The 24,084-nt window shown below is 45.2% G+C and overlaps 1 protein-coding gene across 2 annotated transcripts; it reads right to left on the bottom strand.

Moving 5' to 3' along the window:
* Positions 1-13,410: 13,410 nt before the first annotated feature.
* Positions 13,411-21,088, bottom strand: SERTAD4 (SERTA domain containing 4). Of its 2 annotated transcripts, none has more exons than XM_056488470.1 (4): positions 20,804-21,088; positions 19,800-19,992; positions 19,290-19,405; positions 13,411-16,338 (listed from the first exon to the last, which is right to left on the bottom strand). In XM_056488470.1, the coding sequence occupies exons 2-4, from the start codon at positions 19,975-19,977 to the stop codon at positions 15,580-15,582; spliced, it is 1,053 nt and encodes a 350-aa protein (XP_056344445.1). In that variant the 5' UTR covers positions 19,978-19,992; positions 20,804-21,088; the 3' UTR covers positions 13,411-15,579. The 2 variants fall into 2 exon arrangements, with proteins under 2 accessions (XP_056344445.1, XP_056344444.1); XM_056488469.1 differs by lacking the exon at positions 20,804-21,088 and adding an exon at positions 20,310-20,793.
* Positions 21,089-24,084: the final 2,996 nt, after the last annotated feature.

Here is a 24,084-nt window from a genome sequence, read left to right as displayed (position 1 = left end):
AATTGGAAAGGTTGTATAAAGGCATCCCTTCTTGGGCCCAAAATAGTACCAAATATTGTGATGGGGTTTAGCTCACAACTTTTTCTAACCGGTGTATCTGTTGGCAAATGTAGCACTACTGCACTCCTCTGTCCTTTCTACCTAGGACTCCTTCAGCCTGACTTCCAATTCCACTGCTTAAGAATGCCAGGCAAGCACACAAACTGCCTCTGCTCTGTGCCTGAATGCAGCAGAAAATGTATTAATGGAAAAAGAAGAAACACCAAAGGAAGATAATCTCAGGACATAGCCCTGTGCAAAATGTAACTTGCAGTAACAGCCCCAAAAGGCACTACTGGCAAAATACCCTGGCATGTTACAGCATCCTCCCAACTTGTATAAAAGCTGTTTTATTGCTGATCTCAGTTTACTGTATTTCCAGGCATAAGTGAGTTGTGGGGTATTTTATGGGTTGTCTGACCTCTGCACTAAGTGTTCTGGGCTATGACTAAGGCTCGATACAGGCAAAGCTCTTCCTTTTTTTTTGCTTGCTTCTATTTTTGCAGAGTTGCTTTCTAACCTTTTATCAGATGGTCTGCAGAAGCTGCAGAATGATATGCAATACGTCTCCTGAAGCAGTCCATGGATAACCAACTGCTTATTCTTCCTGGAGCCAACGAGTCAGGGGCTGGGGAACGTGGACAGTATTATCAGCATTGTACTATGTCTCAAAGCACAGCTGCCTCAGCTCGCCCTGGCCTCCCCTCTGCACCCAAAAGGCATCATTGGCAAGAAAATGAACCCACATGCAAAACCCACTTGAAAACTTCAGTTCATGAAGTTTCTGGGTGAAAACAAAACCATCTGAACTCAAAATTACAGTCTACAAGCAAAACTGCTTCCTTCCTGTTCCTCCAGCTTCTCTTGCTTCCCATGTTTGACATAGTGAAAAACCCCATGAGAAGCTCATCTGTTCATACCCAGGAATTGCTCATGTTACTAATGTGCATAATGTGGATGCAAAAAATCATCAAGACATCAGTACATTGTTAAACTATATCCTGTCATATTCACTGTGGGAAGCACAAAGTATCAACTTTTATGGAAAAACCTGGCTTCTTTTATCTGTCCTCCTATGGAGTGAACATGGAATGGTTAAGTCTGCAAAGGAAGTCAGAGTTACCTCATTTTTTTGTCAGGACCCTTTGTTTCAAGGAAAAGGGAATTATTAAAAATGTTCAGAAAGTTTTGGTTAAGAGCAGGGCAGGCCTTTTTGCTGCTGTGGCTGCATAAGGACTAGTCCGTGCACATGGAAAAGCACTATCAGGGAGAAGATCAGGTTAAAGAGAGCAGTGGAAGAGTGATGTGAAGCTGGTGGTGAAATAAAGGAGGGAAATGGAAACTCTAATAAGAAGTTACTTGCCCATGACCGAAGTTAGAGAAGGAAGGCAGCAAATTTCAGAGAAGTATGTTTCAATTCATGACCCAGTATGTTTCTCTTCCCTCTCTATGTCCTTCCAGTCCACTATTGGCAGCCCTTTTGCCATTACCACATTCTCCAACTTACAGACAACATCCAGCAATGAGCCTTTCATTAGGAGGAATACCAGTGCTACTTGCTTTGCACCGGCTCCACAGCTGAGGAAGAGCAACAGGGCACAGCTTATCTGATACCCCATTGCTTTGGAAACCCATCAGCCCAAAACTCACTCTCATTTCTGGAATATTCTAAAAGCTTACAACCAGCAGGGTGATGTAGAAATAATTCCAGAAGTAATTGCTGTGCAATCCTACATAGTACCATGGGGTTGCTTACAGATCCATAATTGTCTTTCAGAGTGACAAAATTCCTGGATCACAGCTGCTCCTGCCTCCTCAATACTTTGCAGGTCACAAATCAGAGGCAGCATTTTCTGTAGCTCCAAATAGTCTGAACTCTCTTCTGGCCACCTCTGTCTTCACTGCACCCAAACCCAACCTCTACACTTGAAATGGTGGGAAAAAGATGTAAAGGAAAAACAGCATAAGGAAAAAACAACCTCCGTTCACACCCTTTTACATTCAAAAGTTCAAAGCTCTTTGCAACTGATAGTCACTGTCACTGCTCTGAGAAAAGCACCCATCTCTGATTCACTATCTATATTTCTTGGCAGCAGCTACTAGAGTGTCACAAGACAGAAACAAAGAAGCTGTGTTTCAGATCTGCCCACTGTAGAGACACAAAATTTGGACCTAGATCCAAATTTCTGCCTGCAAAATTATGGCTTCAAGCCCACTGGCTGGTGTAATTTTGGATGAAAACTCCTATATTTGTCCTCTTCCAGAGAGTATAAAATTTTCACTAGTTACATAGAGGCTTAACAAATGGTCTGAGCAGAGATTTCACAATGAATATGTGATGATTAACTCTAGGATCACAGAGATTAAAGATGGAAAAGAGCTATTAGATCATTGCAGCCCTATGGCAGTTGCAGAATTGTTCACTGTAGTGCCTCTCTTCCAGCACCTTGTTCAGGCTAGTTGAGTGGCTCAAGTAAAGGCTCTCCCAGGTTTTTTCTGGAGGCTGTTCCACACTTTAGCAGATCTTGCTGATATTTACTTAATTTCATCTTGCTCCATTCTATAGCCAAGAGCCATCTTAAACAGCCCTCTTTCCCACTGTGTCTTTGTCTTGCTATTTTCTGCCTTTATGTCACTTCATAAATTCACATCTGTTTTTCTGTTTTCATTTCCCGAGATCAAGATCAGCAGAGACTAAATAGCACCCTTCCATGTATGCTATGCCCTCTCCAACCTGTGTTAAACCAATCTAGCCTTTCTTTGAGAGAGGACATTGAATTTCTGCTGTTTAACTCATCATGTCATTTCCTGCCCCAGAGGTGCCAGCACGACAGAGAGCAGGACCCGCCAATTAATGAGCTATAAAGATACAAGAAAGGCTTTCTTGAGATAATCATCTTTGACAGCTTAGTACAGCAGGAGATGGATGCAGACTCGACCTGAGGCTGCATGATGACTTCAGGTCAGTTCCTGCTCTGACTTGGATCCCTGAGTTTTCTACTCTGCATCCCAGGCTTAGGTGCAAAGCACCACAGCTGGTGCCGATGAAAGGAAGTTTGATTCGGTCGTAATGCACAAAGCAGCACGCCGCCATTAGCTCCAACAGACCGAGGCCGGGAAAAATACATTCCTCTCTTGAAGTCACGTTAATGGAAGATTTTCTGCTGGATCAGGATCAAACACTACAAGGTAGACATTGTCTAATGCAGAGAAGGATGTGGCTGAACAGATGCCAGCGTGAACAGTCCTAATGACCCTCGCTTTAAGGAGCCCAGAGACAAGACAGAACAAGGCCAGGGCTCCAGGAAGCAGCCCAGCACAGAATGTGTACACACACGTGCATGTCCTCCAACAAGCTACACCCAGCCTCCCTCAGGCACTGCAAACAGAGCCTCCCGCTGCCTGCGGCCAGGCGGCTTCGCAGAGGTTTCAGGTTCCCACTCAGAGCAAATGACAGCGGAGCAGCTACACACACAGCTTTAACTCCAAAAGCCATCACAGATGTGAGTGCCTGGTGTTGATCCCAGCATTTCTAAATTTTCTGAATTCCCTGCTTACTGAAGGGTGAAATTAGACTCACACTCACAGCTTCCAGCTTGTAGAAAGCAGCTCGGAGCAGGTAGCGGAGGGTACGGTGAACAGAGAATAAAAGATGATGGTTGTGGGTGCAGAGAAATATATTCCAGCAACACAGACTTTGTTGTAGTAAAGTTCAGACTGGGAATTTGCATATGGAAATTCTTTATGAAGGTACTCTCATTAACAACCTCAATTGCACTCTTAAGAGATTACAGCAGTTAGGGAGAGGTAAATGAGCTCTGTCAAAACAGGAACAGCTCTAAGTGATTCCCCCAAAGCAGGATCAGGGCATGCACTGTGGCAGACTTCCTCCATATTCTGGCACTGGCTAAGCAAATTATGGAGGTGTTTCTCTTCTGCTTCAAAGCAGAATATCTGGCAGCTGTTCTTGTCCAATGATGTGGAGTCTGAAAGAATTTGAGTCAAAGCAGTGTTGATGAAAAGAAAAAAGAAAAAAGAAAAAAGAAAAAAGAAAAAAGAAAAAAGAAAAAAGAAAAAAGAAAAAAGAAAAAAGAAAAAAGAAAAAAGAAAAAAGAAAAAAAGAAAAAAAAAAGAAAAAAAAAGAAAAAAAAAAGAAAAAAAAAAGAAAAAAAAGAAAAAAAAAGAAAAAAAAGAAAAAAAAGAAAAAAAAGAAAAAAAAAAAAAAAGAAAAAAAAAGAAAAAAAAGAAAAAAAAAAGAAGAAAAAAGAAGAAAAAAGAAGAAAAAAGAAGAAAAAAGAAGAAAAAAGAAGAAAAAAGAAGAAAAAAGAAGAAAAAAGAAGAAAAAAGAAGAAAAAAGAAGAAAAATAATAATGTTCAGGCCTTAGTACAGACACCACAAATCACCTCTGCTTCCCAGGTTCCAAGGCACCTTAACAGCCACTGAGCACCTAAATTCAGAGAGAATTTAGGATCAGCAGAACAGGGCTGGAGGGCTGATGCATGGGGTCACCTGTAGCAGAGGGCTGTGCCAAAGATGCATTTTCCTGTCAGAGCAGTCAGCTTTGGATGCTGTGTAGCTGCACTTCTGGGAGCCTTAGCAAGCCTGCAGCTCTTCTCCAGACAACCATATGAGAGCTAAAGGCAGCTGTTTCTTCCCCAATAAGGCTCATTTGAACATGAGCAGATCTTTCAAGCAGGATCTTAGTGTCTCAGGCAAGTCAGATCCCAGGACAAATGGACAGTCAGAGAAGAGCACTTAGCCATACATGGGGCTGGACCCAGAGGTCCTTCATAATGTACAGGCCTGGCAATCACCAAACAGTTCCAAATATTTGCCAAGCCTTGGAGGTGCAAGAAGATGCATACAGATATACCTACCAAAACATCCACATACAAAACTCTCCAGTTTTTCTAATCTCCCATTTCTCAAGGAAGGTTTTTCATGCCTTACAGAGTTTTGCAGTACTGGCCTGAAGGAAGTACAGTGAGTCTGGCAAGCATCAAGGGATTATAGCACTGCAGCCAACAGCTCTCACTGACCTCAAAAACTTTTCAATCCTGCTCAATTTCTGTTTCTTCAGTTAATCTCTGTGAGGAGGAGGAGGAAATAACTACATGGGTGTCCTGGAATGGTATCTGGCCCAACAGATCTCCTCTGACAAGCCTTGCCCAAAGGGTCTGCCCCTGTGCCAGGTTGCTGATATCACTGGAGGTGTACATGCCTTCCTCTGCTCAGTCTAACATGCTCTGCTTAAATTGACCACACTTCTTATGAAAGAGGGAAGATGGGATAAGAGAAGTCATAGAGCCTGTTTTTCCATCTAAGTTGTGTGAGCTGTAGGAAATGGGCACTGTAGATGTATGTGGCTGATGAAGCTACATGGTTGTTATAGAATGGAACAACAGAGTTTCTGAAGTGCTAGAAACAGGCTGAGAGGAAACAGACCTGGTGGTGCCTCTACATGACTCAGAGTAACTACCATTGCAGAGCCTAGGAAAGAGATGTTTCACATGTGGGAACACTGTATTTATCATGGACAAAGAAAACTATCCCAGGGTCTGTAGCTGTACATTGTGAGGACAGGACTAAAGCCCTGTGGGCTCCCACACCAGCCAGGAACTTAGCTGAGATTCTTGTTTTAACAATTCTTGCTTTTTAAAATGTCACCAGTGCTTATGTGTGGTGCCTTATTCTCTCAGGCTGCAAAGAAGCAGTCTCTGCTTAAAAAACCAAACAAAACAAAACAAACAAGCAAACAAAAAAATGCTAACCCACAACCCCACCCCAAAAACCCAAACCCGACATGCTGAATTCTTTTTCCCCTGAAATGGATGAATGCAAAATATCACCCACTGACACTCCCTACCACTGAATCCATCAGCACCCTTTGTGTTTCCATGGACATATTTTCTTTATAAAATCCAGTTCTGTCTTCTCTGCTGCTATGTAAAGGCTCAAACAAATGTCAGAAAGCTGACTGACAGACTGTACAGGCAAAGCAGAGAACCTGACTGTGTTCAGGGCTGTCAAGTGCACCAAGTAAACAAAAGAATAGATCTGTGTAATTTTTTCTCACGGATCTCTTTCAACTACAACTCTTATTTTAGACATTACTTGTGAAGGAAAGCACAACACAATGTCAGTGTGCTTTAAATGTAAAAAGTCTCATTAGTTTTGACAAATTTGTTTCTATGATAAATTTTGTTACCATCATCACAACCATAAAAGCCTGAACAACATTATGTCCTTAGTAACTGTCTGAAAGTTTTTGCTTCCTAAACTACCACAATCGTTTAAAAACCATCAAGTGCTATTACAATGCTCTGGTCTTGTCCTTAAAGCCTATCTCTGGCTCTTCCCTCAAATTACCTCACTTAGAGGCACAGCAGCCTCTCTATCTCATGCACAACCAGGACACAACACTAGGATCTTCAAGGGTCTTTGCTCAATTTGCATCTCCTTGCTTGATGAGTCATTCCAAATACACATATCTGAGTAAAGTACAGATACAAATATCTGGGTAGACTACATTCAGGTTTTATAGAAATCACACCACCACAACAAATGATGGAGCTTTCAGCTCTCTGCTGCAATACAAGCTGCCTGCAGGGCTGACAAAGCTGCCCTCCTAAACTGGGATTTACTCTCCTGCCCTGCCAGGGATTCTCAGTCCAAGGGAGCAAGAGAAAGACTTGCATATGCGGGTTAGATTTTAAATCCTTCTTTCTGACAGCATGATGCAACTGTGTGCTGCAAGCACATCTGACAGATATTGGACCCAGGGGAGGATCAGCTCTGAAAAATCTTCCCTGGGAAATTTTTGCTCCTTTTTACTCCATTCTGTGCATTCCTTCTAAAGCCAAGGATGGGTAATTTTCCTCAAAAAAAAACAAAACAAAACAAAACAAAAAAAAAAAAAACCACAACCAAACAAAAAACAAAACTCAGTCAAAGTGGGGGGAAAAAGGAAGGAGAGAAATTTGAAGGGAGTAGGCAGCTGGGCAGGCATGGTGCATGAGTTTATTTCACAGCGAGCCAGGGAAGGAACCACGGGTTTTGCAAATGCCGCAGCCTGTACTAGGCTCCATCCATGGGGCAGTAAGAGACAATGGGGCAGCAAGAGACACACGGGGCAGATTTGCTGTGAGCAAGACAAGAGGAGAGGGCTCTATGCCTGGGAGCCCCCAGGGCAGGCACCTGGACAGATAAAGGAGCTTTCTGCAGGGTTTGTAACCTCTTTTGCAACTAAATCTGTACAAATCGCCAACGCTCCCACAGCACAGCTTTGCTGTTTGCCAACAATGAAAATAGAGCAAAACACAAAGTGCTTGCACACCCAGCCTTCCCCTTGGTAACACACCACCCTGGGCTGGGAGGGAAAGCTGCTCCTGGGCTGCCTGGATCATCACCCCCTCAGTCCATGAGCCATGTATGCCAGGCAGAACTTGCCCTGCATCCCCCAGAACCTTCCTCCCCCAGCAGCCTGGGAGAGCGGCTCTCCCTGGCCAATCATTCCCAACAGCACCACCACAGTGGCAACAGCCACTGGCACTTGCAGTACGGCTATGCCCAAAACACAGAGGGGTTCTACATTGCAGTTAGGGTATTAAAATTATTTTCATTTTAAAGGTTGAGTTCCTTTTCAGTCAGTGTTTTTCCATTTCTACCCGGAATTCAGATTTATGTAGCATGTAACCGAACGTGTGAAGGTATGTGAAGGCTCCAAATGCACAATGCAATACTGTAATATCGCTCTTTGTTATGCTAATTATTTCTTCCCAGCTGCTCCTGCAATGAGAGCCAGCCCGACCTATCAAAGGGGAACAAAACCTCCAGGCAAGCTTGCAGTTGCAAGGTCCCCTTACCTCTGTGCTCGAGGGGCTGCAGCTATTCTGACACCAGTAAACCAAGCCGAGAGGTAAAACAAAACAATTTAATATTGCAGCTCCGCTGTTGCTGGGAACATGAGCTAGGAAATAAAAAGTGATACCCTCTTGACAGTCAGGTTGCTATGATTTACATTTCTCTCTCAGGTACCATCCCCCTCCACATGCATCTTCTCAGCGCTTCTGTGCAAAGGGGAAAAATGAGGCAGTGTGGGAAAACATCCAGTCAAAGCTCAGAGGCTCTGCTGAGGTTCTGATTTTGGCACCCACCAGGGTAGCGCTGTGTGATCAAGAAGGATTTTTAGTGCATGAGTGTCAGATTCATGGCAGTCAGGAAATTCTGGGGTTGCAATATATAAAAATAAGTTCCAAAATAATAGTAATTTTAAAAATATTTCCTATATTCACAATTAAAAGAAGAAAATTATCAGCCCAGTTGCCTTTCCATTACTTATGATGATATTCAGTTACAATACAGTTTGTCATGTCCCTGTGTTTCTAGGGCCTAGAAACATATCTTACTGACAGCATATGGAAATATTCAAAGGGGGAAAAGGAGCTTTGGGAGCTGGAAAGGTGCTACTGGGGTCCACAGCAGCTTGAGAGGCTCAGAGGATGACTGGGAATGGAGGGCAAGCTTGTTAGCTGAATGCTTTATTTATAATGGTCACCAGTGAAATACCTCAAAAGCTGACATTACACTGTCATCTTTAAGCCTCAGTATTAGCACACAGGCGCTTCCAATGGGTGGATAAATTCATACAATGAAAATCCTTGTCTCAGCCTCCATGCAGAGTAAGGAAAGCCATCTGACAGTAGCTTATGCCCTACTTGTATTTTAAGATTTTCTTCATGCCTGTGATGCCTATACAGGTTATCTTAAAGTTTCAGTATTGCAGCAATCTTTCAATGGAGAGAGAGGATTGTATTAATGTTATGTGCCTTACTTCTTACAGCAAAGACAAAATGAGATTTCTCATCATGCCAGTTAGTCCGCTGGTAAATCAGAAACCAATCTGTTACACAGAGGAAGGGGTCAAAGAAGGAATAATACATATTCAGCCTCCACAGGTAAAATGTAGGCTGCTCAAGATTTAACAATTAGTCAAATTTTATTTTCAGGATAATGCTAATTACAATATTAACACAAACTGGGAAATGCAGGTGGCTTTAGCCATACTTGTTGAGATTCACAGGAGATAAGTCTGAAGAAAACAATGCTGAAAGTACATTATACTTAGAATGTAGCAACACTTAGATTTATGTTCACTGTCTGATGGTTTGTAGGAAAGATAAAGGACAACTACATTTTGAGCCAAACCCACACTACTGTACTCAAAGAAATAAATGGCCCTATTGCAGCAATATAACTAAGAGGATGATGGTTAGTGGCACCTACTCATAGACCAAAGTACAGAGGATTTTGCCCTGCAAAAGAAATGGATGGAGTGGGGAAAAATAACTGCAAGGCCTTTTAGCATTTATGAAGGAATAGGACACAGATTTTACACATACACTGAGAGACACAAACCACTCTGGAGTTTGAGAATAAAACTGGATTTGAAAACAATCTTCTGCACAATTTCAACTCCCACTGGCAGAAGTTTTTCCTAACTGAAAGAGGTAAATACAGACTTGCCAGCCCCACAAAATGTGAGGTGGAAGAGAGGGACTGTCTTTTAAAACCCTAATTCTAATTAAGACAATGAGGAAAGGGAGAAAGACAAACAATAACAAAGGTGTAGGTGGTCAGTTTATAGGACCAGGCACAATTTCTCCAAAAATCAATAGCACAGCATCATCTCATGCCAGCTAAGGGTCTCATTACCCATCATCCAGCTGCAAAAATCTCTGAAATACCAGCCAGCAAACTGCTAGAGACCATTGACATGTCATAGTTCACAAGGGAAAATAATGTATTAGAAATATAAGGCAGTGAATGGATGGTAAGAAGGATATTGGGGTCCCTCTAAGCTTGCTGAGTGCAACTCTGGCAGCTACAGGCCAGTATCATGGAGAGGAGAAGACTACCAGATACTGAGAGTCCCCATCATTGTCCTCTGCAAGGACCTGAGCCTCTAGTTATTTCAGGGGGCAGACACAGACCACCTTACAGAAGTATGAGCCTAGTGGGGTATTCCACAGGGAAAGCACCACTGCAGGAGGCAGCTGTAAATGGACTGACCTTGAGCAGACAGAGCATTTATTGTCCTGCTGCAATCCCAGTATGACAAAATAAATGCTCTCTGCAGTAAACTGGAAAATTATGCTGGATTAATGGAGAAGAACTACTCGCCATAGAAGATGAGTTACTTTTGAAATTCAGTATTTCTCTGCTTTGGGGTTTTCTGCTCATGCATACTTCTGAGTGTACACAGACCACCCATCTGTGGCTCCTCCTCACACAACATTCCCCTTGCATTCCTCAGCAAGGGGAACTTGAGCAATAAAAGAAGTTAAAACATTTGCCTACCTGGCCTTTCAGCTGCAGCTGGTGAAAAAGCTTTGCATAGTCTGCACCACTTCTGCAGAGCCAAGAAACTGAAACTCCACTTTCCCCAAAGGTGGGCACCCTTCCTTGCAGTGATTTAAAACTAGGGAGAGCAACAACAGGCCAACTACAGCCCCAAAGGCAATTGCTTTCACATGATTACTGCCCTGTTTTATCTAACCTTCCACACTTGACCCGAGGCCCTTTGGAAAGCCTCTGACCCAGCAGAGTAAATTTGGTCTGGTCTTAGAGCCACAGCTGCTTTGCTTCATGCTGTTTAAAGCCCAGAGAGTGAAGGTCTCCCCCTACCATCCCTGAGCCCCAGGGCTGGTTCATGTTCAGCCCCCAGAGCGGGCTGGCTGGCTGGGTACTCCCTGTCTCAGCAGCCTTGAGCTGAGCAGGATTAGCTGCTGCAAAGGCAGTGGGCACCCAGCCACGGCTGTGTTTACATTAGAGAAAATGGACCTCACAGAGACAGTTTGCAAACACCACAAGACGAACTTTTGTAAACTCCCTTGGTTTAGTCATCTTTCCCCATCTGTCAGAGAAGTTTAAGTGAGATTGAAAAAACACAGGAAATTACTGTGTATTCCAAGTAGTCGTGACTGAGCGGCTTGGCTGTTATATGGGATGCCTTGTGGAAGATTTGCATCTCCTAACATTTCCAGCAGGATCCTTTGAAACGCTTCCCTGGCTACGATATTTTAGCAGGCTGTGCACACCCTGCCAGGAAAAGCCTCTGGGGTGCTTTGTGCAGCTGTGGAAAAGCTCATAGCAGTACTGAGGAGTGACCTCCAGAAAGGGAGGGCAGCCCCTGTCTCAGAGGTTGCAAAGCAAGGGATGGACAATGTAAAAGGTCAGGTCCCTTTGGGAGGTCTCCATGTGAGAGTTACATTCAGCACCAGATGAAATCCTTTATCTCTCAGCAGTTTAAACTTTTCCCTGATGTGACTGACTGGTTTGGTTCTGGGATTTTTTTGTGATAAAACACAAGAAACTTCTTCTGTCAAGGCTCCTGGTGTGAGTGAGCAGTCATTGCACTTGCTACACCTCTCGCTCTGCCTTTAGCTCCAGAAGGCAATGAAAGGACAAAAGTCAAATGCAGGCTAGAAATCACCTTCACCTCTTTGCTTCAGCCATAACTCTCTGATCACCAGATCACTCCATAGTGACAATCTGAGCTCGAAGCAGCTGGAAAAGTCATTTGGGTGTGGGGGGTTCACAGCTGGCACAAGGGTCCAGGGGAACCACAGAGCAGCCACTGGTTACTGTTTGAATACCACTTCAGCTCATGCTGTGGCTCTGAACCAGCTCCTGCACCCCCTGCACAAATCTGAAGGGTGGTGGCACACTGTAGCACCTTTGGCAGCGTGTCATGGTCATCATGATGGTTGGACACAAAAGGACAGATGGTGGATGAGGGGTGTAAGAGGATGGAGGGCATGCAGGAAGAAGAAATGTGGAAAAAGTCTGTGCCACAACTTAGCTTAGGGGCATAACACCTTCAGGACTGAAAGAAGCACTTCATTTCTGTGGCTCAGGCTGTGTCTGTTTCCCCTGTGGAACCAGCTGCTCTGCTGGCACTGCACATCACTGCCAGCTGAGGCTGTCTGAGTGCTGGGGATGCTTAAGTACCCATGTTAAGCTGTTTCAACAGATTAGCTAATACAGTAAAAATAGTAAAATTTTACCAAAAGTAGTGAGCATGTATAAAGCACAGTGATATTATGCCACATGCTTTGAAAAAGAAACATGATTTTTTTAAACTCAAATGAACTGTGCATTTCCAAGGGAAATGTATTACCTGGATCCTGAAGATAAAATGACACTTCTGTTCCTAGCGACAGCAAAATTGATGTGACAACAGAAACATCTTTTTCTGTTGCTGTTTGGCATGTGCTGAAAGACATAGTACTTTATAGTCTCACACTCTAGGAGCAAAGTGTCTTACAACAGAGAGAAATACAATTTTCCTAGAGAGAAGTGCTTCTGTCCAGTTCTTCCTGGTGGGTAGGTCAGGATCAAGTTCAGGAGCACTCGTTTAGCAGTTATGTGAGGGACATATGGATGAAAGGCATTCATATAGTCTTGTAAAAGAACTATTTCTTGAAAATTTTTAATATTAGCAAAATATCCCTAGCACTGGAGTGTACAGTGGAGAAAAGGCCTATTAGGCTAACAGTCTTCACATGCCATAAATCAAATTGAATTTAAACCAGAAAGTCCATCCAGTCTAGCCCAGGCAGGAAATCCTATCAAGGTCTGTTGCATTTCTGGGAATGGGACAAGGGTGTTTCCAGCTCCCTTTTCTAACATGGAATGCCTCTGTCTCTTGTGAGGCCAACAGGGTAGTTCAGCAGACTCCTGAGTCCAATACATCTACTTTCAGTATTTGCTATTATTTTGTGAGGCAAGATCCAGAGAAAGGCAAAAACCCCCACTTACCCATCGGCCAGCTTTTGTTAGATGGCATTTCCTGCCTTACAGACCCCGATGACAACAAGACAGTCCAGAGCTGTAATGGGTTAATTTCCAGATGTCTCTGGAACTAAAGAAACCATTAGAGAGGCCAGAGGAGACAAAGATCTGCTGATCCCTCACTTCAGCTTGTGCAAATTCACCTGAGAAGCCTCTGCCATAGGTTATGTGTGCAGGCTTGTTCTAGAAGACCAAGGAGCCCTTTAGGGTCAAAAAGCTTTCAGCCCCCCCAAAAGTGTTAGCTGATTTGTGGTTTGGGCAGCATTTGGCCAGGTGTTTTCCTTGGCTGTTTGTGCAAATCTACAGAGAATCTGTTGCTTCTCAGTGCACCTTCAGACTGTCCTAAATGCTCCTGAAACCCTGCAAGGCTGAGCTCCCTCACAGACCCAGCCTGAAGTGCACAGTCAGCTGCTGTGTAATCTCTTGAGCTGGGAGCAGTTTGATTAAAAGGCATTTTCTTTGGTGAGGGAGGTGAACATGGGGGAAAGGACCCAGTAGCCATTGGAGATGTAAAATTAAAATGAATTTTGGTCATTTTAATAAATATATATCAAGGAAATTTCACTTTACTACAACAACACATTAGTATACAAGCATCTAATATTTAAGCTTAAAACATCAAGCATTTATCAAATATTGGAAAAGAGCAGACATTACTAGACTATCTGGATATAACACAAGAAAAATCAGGTTTTTAAAAAAATTGGTCCTTGTGGACAAATGTTTAAATGATGATCCTACTCATACACTGTATGAATGAGATCTATATTTAATATTATTATTATTATTAATAAAAAAGCTTCTGTCTTGGAGAAATCAGGTGGGACTTGTACTTTCTTTATTTGTCATTTTTCACAATGATAACCCTTACAAACTTATCAGTTTAAATTCACCTGACTTCATAAAGGTTGTCACTGATTTATATCCTGCTGTGTTTGTGGTCACCTTGGCTGGGGGGGGGAGGTTTTTCCTGTGACCACTGGGCTTTCTGACAAAGACCATACAGTTTGCAGATGTATTTTGCTACCCAAAATAACCATGGCCCAGGACTCCTCCAGCTGAACCCATGAAACCCAAAGAAGGAGGTCTCAGACCAGAGACCTGTCTGACTCCAGTACCAAGCCTGGGGCTGTGTCCCCTTGGGGACACTCATGCCCTGCACTGGCTGTTCCCCCAGCACAGAGGGGATTTTTACCCTTTGGGCAAGGAGCAAGCAGAGATGACACAATGCAAGATGCTGTGGGAACAGGCAGCTATTTGTGAGTCAGCTGTGGCCTGGATGTGGCTATTTCGCTGAGCACATCCTGCCAGTTGTTATGGGGACTGTGGGAACTAATTAATTTGGTGGATCTAAGACTCACTCTTGGTCCAACCCCAACTAATGTCTTCTGGGCATTTTACACAGCACACTTTTGCAATCAATCTACCGAGGGATGACTAAATGTTGTCCTCAGCCACTGAAATCTCCAAAATGTTCTTTTTTAAAATTAAACCCCTTACATTCATTCAGATAAAACTGTGTTTATCGCCACATTATTAATTAACATTGTGCTTTTTGCCTTCTTGTCTTTTTTCAAATCAACGGCAAAAGTCATAGAAAACTCCCGCATGCTTTTGCAATCTAAAAGAGAAATTATGTGAAACAGAATAAAGTATAAAACATGCCACTGGGTCATGAACTTCATTATACGAAGAAGGAAAAAAAAGAGCCCCAGCAACAGACAGTTGCCATAGAAACTCTCAAGCATCGAATGCTTGTTTACAAGAGACATCTCTCTATTGTTTCTTAAATCCCTTCCTAAGGATGGCAAATCAAAAAGCAATTGAGCATCAAAAAGGAAGAACAGAGATGTTTGAATAGGAAGTTGAACTCAGTACTTCAAAGGCTAAAGGTTTCTAATAATATTGATCCACCCTGTGGGTTTCTTTTCTAATCTCTGTTTAGGTTAAATCCCTGCTGTATCAGATTCATACTTAATTTTCACACTGGCAAAAATTAAGACAAAAAGTAAGGCACCAAAAAAAAACCTGCCCTGTGTAACAACAAACCTCACTAGTTATTACAGCCGAGGTGCAAACATGCAAGTACTTGAGCTGCATGTTTGATTCTGATTAGGATTCCACAAACAGGTTATTTCTTTATGCTATGTCCTATTTTGTCAGTTGAACAAGACGCTGAATACAGGAATTCAAGAGTATCACTACAAAACGTAAGGATGGTTTATTCCCAATCCATGAAGACAGTCCTTTGTCAGAACGAATACTGAGTTACAAGGAGCATCTCATCCTTGCTGGTAGCATCAATTTGTTTACCAGACTTCTAATTCCTTGGTAAACATAACGGAGGTTCTTCTTAATTAATGGCAGACTTCTTGGGGGCGGGGATATGTAAAACGATATGTTTTCCCCATCTGGCTGATTGGCATTTTCAGCAAGGAAAGCTCCACCATAGCTGCACAGACTACAGTGCTCAGCAGCAATGCAACTGTGTTCTTTCTGAAGCCTCCACATTTATAAATAGCCGCTGATGCAGAGACACTTTACGCAATCTGCTCTCCACTCTACGCGTCATGTTTGTGGCATGATTGTACCATTCGTAGAAAACTATAAAAAATCCGTTCAAAATAAAAATTTGATAGAGAAGGAACATGCTGTGCATGCTTCAACAGAGCAAGAAAGATGCCTCATATTTTACTTCCTTTGTTGCAGCAGATTTTATTACTTGGTAAAGACTCCTTTTTCCTTAAGGATTTTTTCCAAGATTCACTTATGTTGCTCTTGTCGTTACATCCAGTCTCAAAATAGTCATAAAATTTGCCTTTACATTCAAGAGCATGGGTGCCTCTTACAGGTTCACAGTTTAGGGCGATGCTCTCTCTCTCAGGTTCATTACCTCCTTTCTCCTCATTAAATTTTGCCTTTTCCTGATTACTGTGAGACCTGCCATTAGTGATGAATATTTCATTAGCAGGTATCTGGTCATCACTTCTGTAAGAAGGTGCACTGCCAACTTCATAATCCACCTGCTGGGAACAGCTTGGCAAAGAAATGGGAGGGGAGGAGGAGGAGGAGGAAGAGGAGGAGGAAGAAGAGGAATTACTTTCTGTACTAGCATTAACAGAGTAGGGTAGATTTAAATAGTGACTGCCACATTCTTGATAGAAGCAGCACATGTGGAGCTTCTCGTACTCCTCCTTGGCCATCCGAAGGCGTTTTCTATATGGACAGTCCTGGGGCACAAACCACTCCTGTGGGGAGGTGCCTCCGAAGGAGCAGGTGGAGAAGCACCAGTTGTTCTGCATGATGATCTCTCCATGGATTCTCTTCATGAGATTGTTGATGAGGACGGATCTCCGCAGGTAGACTTCAGGATCATCAATGAATTTCAGCTTTTCCAAAGACATGTAAAGAATATGGGCCCGCTCCTCAAACACAGAGATTGTCTGAAAATGCAAAAAACACAAGATATGGAACTGAAGGCAACTGGTTTTGTTCCAGACAAGGAGAAAGGAAATTAAGTGAAGTATTCCCTCTGTGTCACTACTTTTCTGTTCTTTTTCTGAGACATCTAAAACTGGCTTTTTTGTCATTTTGCACATCCATGTACCTGGGGACCTGCTTTTTTTTGGCCACAGCATTCCCCCACGTTTAAGGGGCGAGCAGCTGAGCTTAGGAGGTAAGTAGCTGAGCATTACACCACAAAGGCAATTGCAGGGCATAAATCCAAGGTGGGAGAGTGAAATCCAGATGCACACATCTGGCTTTCTAATTACATTTGGGATTAGAACATAAAATTGTAGTGCAGTTTTGCTCCAGTGATGGCTAGGGGGGCCTTTTGTTGCAAATGGACCCAATTCCATCATCCCCTGTGGGGCTTCTAGAAAGCTCTGAAGCCAAGCAAGGGTCCCTCCTGCAGCGCCAAGGTTTGCAAGAGGCAGCCAGCAGCAAGTGCTGGAACATTTCATCTGCTGCCAGTGGAAGAGGCCCTCCAGCGAGGAGGAGGTCTCCATTTGCCAGGCTCTAACGCTGCTCTGGTGCACAGAAGTGCATGCAGGGAGGGAGGCAGGGAGAAGCCCATCTCAAAGCATCCCAGCATCTGGAGAGCAGCTGTTGGCCTGTGTACTGCGCCCTGTGCTCTGCAGGACCGGTGGGAATGCAGATAGGCAGGGATAAGGTCAGGAAACAGAGAGGATAGGGATTTGCAGAAATCCTGGCCCTATGCCCATAGATTTGTTCTCCCTTCCATGGTCCTTCCAGGACTCTCTTTCTCAGCACTGGCAGCATGAACAGGTTACTGCCCCGGGAGGCCCCGAATTCTGCACTGTAATCACTACCCTGGGAATTAAAATAAGAGAGGGGGCAATGCATGCTACTACTGTAAGCACCATTAACTGATTTTCATTTTTAGTAAGAATTTGGTTTGCGTAGGAGGAGAGCAGCACAGCACAAAGAGAGACTGCTCTAAATCCCCCCATCTGTGGCTTGATCATTCTTCCCTTTCCCACATGGTTACAGCATTTTTGCAGAGTGGAAGTCGTAGCTATGAGGACTGAAAGAGCTTAAAGCACAGCTGCTTTTCACATCCATTCAGCTCTCCTCAGCCCTCTAGCTCTTTCCACAGCCTGGTCATGTCTGTGAGGCTTAGAAGCAGCACAGTGCCTCGTAAAAACAAAAATTGGCCATAATTTCATACGAGTTCACAGCTGAAGCTCTTTGTTAGAGAGAGTAATTTTCTATAATAAATGACTCATTTTAAATTATATTAAGCCTATAGGTTCCTTTGCATCCTTTGTACCTGCTGCAGCAACAGTCAGGGAAGCCATAAAAGCCTGGAGCAAACCACTACTGGCCCAATCCCAGCCTCGAACTGGGATTCTCCTGGAGGTATGTACTGGAGGGACACCAGTAGGAACAAGTTGTCAAAGGCTTTCTCTTTTACATGTTTGCCAGCAGCCCTCTGGAGAAAGGCTCCAGGCCCTACCATCATACCCTCTGTGGGACAAGTAATCTCAGAACACAACTCTTTACTGGGTGGCAGAGGTATAAACATGTAAGAAACTCAAGGAAAGCTGGTGGGCATCCTCCCTCTGCCAGAGCTCAGTGCTGCAAAGTAGAAAATATATTTGGGCTCAATGGAAGAAATTGGTGACCCAGGGTTTCTGACATGTTACATCTCTGCAAACAACAGCACAAAACAGTGGCTACATTTAACTTACCAATACCACTACAGCTGCTTTTTATTGCTGTTAAAAAGGACTAAATAACTACTCCTCCTCCCTCTCTTTGTAAGGAAATTAATCACTCACACAAAAATCCAACAATCTTGTAAAAAAACACAACCTGGCTGAAAATTGGGAGAGTGAAGTGAGATGTGTGAGACACTCACTAACCTGAGCACATTTTTCAACACCCTTGGTGCTGTTTATTTACTGCTCTGGCAGCAGACCAGACATCTTCTGAAATTAACAGCAGGACAATTTTTCACCTTCCTGGTCCAGGTACTTTTTTCCAGACAACTCTATTAGTAGCTGAAAATTCCTTCAGCTACTCTAATGTCCTTGGGAACTGAGCTCAGCATTAATGCTTGCTTCTCCTCCACAGAAATCCCTCTCCTTTGCCAAGAGAACATGGGTAGCACTGGACCTCCATGGGCCAGGTAGGATTCAACAAGGCAAGCACGGTGTCTCAAGGCATGAGCTATCCTTATGCACTTCACCCCAGGCAGTCAGTTCCATGCAGAACTGAGCCCTTTATGAAGAGGAGCATAAAACCTTGCCAAAAAAGTCAGATTTCAATTTAAGTATTCACTGGCCTGGGAAACATTTGCTCTAATCTCTCCCCTGACAACTTTCATTAAAAAAAAATTCTTGCATTTGTTAATCTGTTCTTTGGGAGTTATTAGCTTTTCAATAAATACAATTAAATACTGAAGGAACTTGTACTTGCTTTCCAAGTAATTCTGTTTTTTTTAGAGGATCTGTAACCAGTGTAGGGTATATGGAACATCTTACTATTTCCCCCCCTGGAAAAAAAGTTTTATATGAGTGGGAAATCTTTTACTTATGTTCTTCCCTTCTGCTGTTAAAATGCTGTTACGGAGCTGTTTCTGTAAGCATGACATGAACTAGCTAAGAACAAAATAATCTGAAAAAAAACATTATTCTCAGCATTTCCATTTGCAGTTGTTATAAATGCAGAAACGCCTTTGCTTCTTCTGCAATTGATGACAATACAACAATAAATGTGAAGAAGTGACAACTGTTTGTTTCTTAGCAAACAGCTGGATCATTCTCCCAATTTCAGCAGAGTATTTCAGCCTTCTGGAAATGGGTCAATCGAGTGTTACAAAGCATCTGAGACTCAGAGTAAAAATAATGACTATTAGAAAACATACTTTATGTGTACAGCTGCTGAGTGGCGGATGAAAATCCTCTTCTTCCACATATTTCCTTTTAAAGTATGTGATCTTGGATGTTGTTACAGGATTTGAAATTCCCCTGTAATGTGATCCTGTGGGTAATAAATCAGATATGACAAATGACATGCGGTTTGCCGGAGGTTCTCCAAACAAAATACTTTTCATTTCCCTTCGCGCTACAGGAGAACGCCGCCGCATATTTTCGCATCAGAATCAGAATTTTCGCATCTGATCGCGGCGATCAGAAACAACCCCTCTCCTGACCAGCGCACGCCCCGGGGCCGGTGCGAGCCGGGATCGGTGTGACCGGGATCGGTGTGACCGGGGCCGCCGCGGGCGCTCGGCCGGACAGCTCCGCCGCTCCGCCGGTACCGAGCGCGGCCCCGCGCACCTGCGGCCCCGCCGAGCCCCCCGCCCTCCCCGCACAGCCCCGGTGCCCGGAGGCCGCGCGGTCCCCAGCAGCGGACGGATCGGAGCGGTGCCTACCTGCGGCGGGGGGCCCGGGCGGGGTCGGGGCCGGGGCCGGGGTCGGGGCCGGCGGGGCGGCGGGGCCGGGGCGGCCGCAGCAGGGCGGCTCCCAGAGGGCGCGGTAGGCGGCGAGGTCGGCTGCTCCCTCGGCGGCGATGGGGCGGCCCAGCCGCTGCATGGGCAGCACCAGGGTCATCGCGGGCGCCGGCACCTGGAAGCGAAGCAGCGCGGTGAGCGCCCGCCGCCCTCACCTGCCCCCCGCCCCGCCGCGTTCCGCCCCCCGCGGCCCCCGGCAGCCGGAGCTCTGCGCACACGGATATTGAAAACATACGCGTATCGATCTCACAGACACACACGTTCGGGGTTCCCACCCCCCGCCCCCTCTTATGGCAGGAGAAAGAGCGGAGCCCTCTCCACAAAGGGCGCGGGGTCCCCGGCAGCGGGAGTTGGGGCGCGCTCCCCCGGCCCCGCTCCCGCCGCCCCCGCTCCCCCCGCCGCCCCTTCCCGGCCCCGGCGGCGCTCACACACCGGCACGGATCGCTCACTGCCTTCCCATTGCCTCCCGGCGGCGGTGGCACGGCGCGCTCGGCACCGGCGGGGTGCGAGTCTGCCTGTCTGGGTGCGTGTGTCTGCGGTGCGTGTGTGTGTGAGAGAGCGCGCCCAGCAGTCCGGGATCGCGCTCCTTTCTTCTTTCTTCCCTCCCAAACGACACAGACAGCGGAGACTTAGGTAGTTGTTTCCACTAGCCCCGATCGGACTGAACTGGATCTGCCTCCAGTCAAAACACTGCGAGACTAAGACAGAAAATTGGCTCCGGTTTCACGCCGTGAGTTGCGGTCCCACCGGAGCCAAGCACAACATCGGCGGAGCGGGCGGAATATTAAGCAGGAGCGGGGACTCCGGGGCCAGCGCCGGGCTGCGAGCTGCCTCCTGCCGCGCCAGCGGGCGGGAGGGGAGGGGAGCAGGGGGGGAAGGCGGCAAACTTTCTGCGAGGGGCGAGGGATGAGTTCATAGTCACCTACTTCTTGGCAGAGGAGCGCGGAACAATGCGCCCAGACGCGGCCCGGCCCCTCCCTCTCCTTCCTCCTCCTCTCTCTAAGAAAGCGGGATGTAGTTTCCCCTCGGCGCAGCCCTCCCGGGGGAAGACGACGGCCCGAGCAGGCGGCGGGAAGGAGGGGCTGCAGGTGGGCAGGTGGAATTTCAGCAATTGTTTGTGTTAGCAGCTGAGCGCTCTCGAACAAGAGGAAAAAATAAACCGCAGCAGAAGAGGGAGGAAAAATAAATCGTTCACATCTGCCGGTTGTTTTCTTAAATCCTAGCACAAGGCTGCTACTTTATTGAGAAACGGCTTCCAGCGGGCGCTGTTTGTGCCTGGGATGCCTGCGTGCACGGACCTGCCCTGCCTCCTCACCGGGGCAGAAACGGGAGCTGAAGGCGCAGGCAGCAGAGGTCCCCGAGCAGTTTGCCTCAGTAAAGGCCACCAGCCTCTCTGCAGTCGGACTGACAGGTGCCTAAACCTCTTCCTCAGAGCCAATTTACTGCTAATGCACTGCATATAGCCCTCAGTCTGTTTTCTTGCCATCTTGCTTTTCTTGGACCAAGAAACAGCACATGGAATGGCAAGCCACTGGACTGGTCAGTTGAAATTATCCCTGACATGGACAATGTATATTATTTATTCCCCACACCTTTTCTTACCAGCTGAGTACCAACACGTGGAGGAAGGAGTGGTCAAAACAAGTGAGTCAGTTTGCTGACCTAACAGCAGGGCCAAGAAATGACCCAAGAACCAGCTGAAAAGTCATATCTTTTGTGTCTGAAAAGATTACACCGTCATTAGAAAGCAGCAATGGACTCCTCTCATTAATCCAGATGGAGGAATCATTCACAGGAGCACATCAATCTTCTCACATTGGCAAGATGTCAACACTCAGTGTTTGTCCTGAGAGAATAAAGGTTGGAAGAAACTCATTGCTGCTTCTGGAAGTCAGGATTCCTTTGCTCATAATGAATTCAGCATCTCTTTGTGAATTTATTTTTTTTCTAATGAGAATCGGAGATTTCAAGTCTGAATCTTTTTCTTACCATATTTCATCACAAATAGGTCTTTCTAAGCTCAAGCAGAAACATGCAGGAAGGAAGGAAGGAAGTGTTGGGATGCCTTCTGCAGAGTGCTGCTAATTTATCTCGAAAAACTGAGTTCTCTGGACAGCCACGAAGGTAAATGAACTGCATCTGCTATTTACAACATGCAAAATTAATAGAGGCAAGCCAGTTCACTTCCACAAACAGCTACTGTCCGTGTACATTCTCCACGTTTCCAAACTATATAAAAACAAGGCATAGATAATAGAGCTTCCCTGGGAGAAAAAAACCCCAATCACCAGAAAACCAAAGCCCCAAACAAAGCTTGTAGGTCTCAGCACGTGTAACAAAGATTTAGAGGTGGCTCTCAGCTACAAAACAAGTCATGTTTTGTGGCAGAGGAGTTGCTTCAGCACATAGAAGCTGAGAACCAGGCTTTATAAAGGGCTCGTTTCTCTGGGAGTGCTATTTGTTCCCCTTAGTTGTTCAGAAGAGCTGACCTCCAGCTGCTGCAAATGACTGGGAGGAGAGCTGCAAGCACCCAGCACCTGGGGAAAGTCGGTCTCCCTGAAGGTAGAGCTGGACACAGCAGAGCTGTAAGCCAGTGTTTACTGAGGAAGCACCACCAGCCCCAGCTCCACAAACGGGACCTCTGGCACTGCTCCCGAACAGCCAGCCCTCTGCTTTTCCCCGTTAAGGGTGGCAAAATCCATTCCTGAGTATCTTGCCAGAAGTCACACAGCAAATCAGTGTCAGCGCCAGAAATAGAACCAGATCTCATCGTCCTCCAGCCGTAAGCCCAACCCCCTTATATTGCATTATCTTATGCAATGGAGGGATTTCATCCAAAATCCCGTTGGTTTCAATGACTCTTTGCAGAACAGCACACACATTGTTACATTTCCATTAGCGCCTCTGGAAATAAAGGATGAAAGATGTACATTTGAGCATACAATACATTTACTATACAAAATTACAGCAAAAGGTTGACACTTAGGGCTGGATTCAATTTTGAAAAATCCATTTGGGAGCCTTGTGTGGGCTTCAGTGGCATGGAAGCCAGGCACAGTTCTTTATTGAACCCAGCCCTCCATCCTTAGGCTACCACAATTTTTCCATTTTGTCAGCCAAATGCATTCAGTGTGAGGACACCCCGAGGCATCTATAGCAGCCTGAAGGTTAAAATGTCAAACTTTTTCCGTGTTCAGTTTCACACAGTAAGACGACTATACATTGCCACGCTACTCCATTTGCTGGGGTTTTCACTCCCTATTCCTCCAGAGCCATTATGATGTTAATGAGAGAACTGTAATGATGCCATTCACATTACAAAAAGCCTGATGCGATGTCAGAGAAAGGGGCTTTTTATACAGTTCCAGAATGCCTCCAAAAACCCAAACTTAAATATAAAATGCCCATGACTATAAAGCTGCAATAACAACAAGGGGATAGCCTTAAGACGGCTATTCCTTGTTTATCCCTGGGTTTGTACCCAAGTACTGCAGCAGGTTCAGTCTCCATCACATGGTGCTGAGCATTTCCATTGCATAACAACATGGCTTGAGGAGAGAATAGCATTTCTTAGCTGTGCTATACCACTCTTAACATCTGGATTGCAGTGCTTAGAAAACAAAATTGCCATTGCTTTGGTGGCTGTTACCTTTCTGGTGTTTCAGGAAATTTACACTGCAGAAGCAATAACGAATGCCACTGCACACAGGCTGTGCAGACCCACTGTCTAAGGAAGCAATGACAGCTGGTGAGAGAAATGGGAAAGGCACAAACACATACCCAGACTGATGTACCTCCCTTAAAAACAAAAATCCCGACTGTATTACTTGTAAACTAGTCCAGGCTAACCTCGTTGCAAACTATCTGCTCTTTATAGTTGATGCAACAAAGTTTGGTGTTGCCAACTTAGCTGAGGCAGGGCATCCTGTGGACAAGAGCGTCATGGAAAAGGGCATAAAGGCTCCCCTGGGAGCAGCAGATAAAGGCATAGGGACGCCAGCATCACTGGCAAAGAGAGCAGAGCCATGCTGTACAGACAATGGTGGGGTGATGACAGCTATGCCAGAACTGTGACAACCTCACATGGGAAAATAAAAGAGTAGATGGAGGCAAAAAAGGAGGGCAGGCAGGAGGTGGCTTGGCTCTGACCACAGCAGCAGACAGGGAAGAGGATGTTGGGAGCTTGTGTTTAAATAGATCAAACTGG

Source organism: Oenanthe melanoleuca, chromosome 3, assembly GCF_029582105.1.
Source record: "Oenanthe melanoleuca isolate GR-GAL-2019-014 chromosome 3, OMel1.0, whole genome shotgun sequence".
NCBI classification, from domain to species: Eukaryota; Metazoa; Chordata; class Aves; order Passeriformes; family Muscicapidae; genus Oenanthe; species Oenanthe melanoleuca.
The sequence above is the reverse complement of the archived record's forward strand: the minus strand, read 5'-3'. Positions and strand labels throughout refer to the sequence as shown.

Excerpts from the sequence above, each read along its gene's own strand:
- SERTAD4 (XM_056488470.1), bottom strand. The coding sequence starts at position 19,977 with ATGACCCTGGTGCTGCCCATGCAGCGGCTGGGCCGCCCCATCGCCGCC. Across the intron at positions 19,406-19,799 it reads GCCCGGGCCCCCCGCCGCAG|GATCACATTACAGGGGAATT; the intron begins GTAGGCACCGCT and ends TATTACCCACAG. Across the intron at positions 16,339-19,289 it reads TCAGCAGCTGTACACATAAA|ACAATCTCTGTGTTTGAGGA; the intron begins GTATGTTTTCTA and ends TTGCATTTTCAG.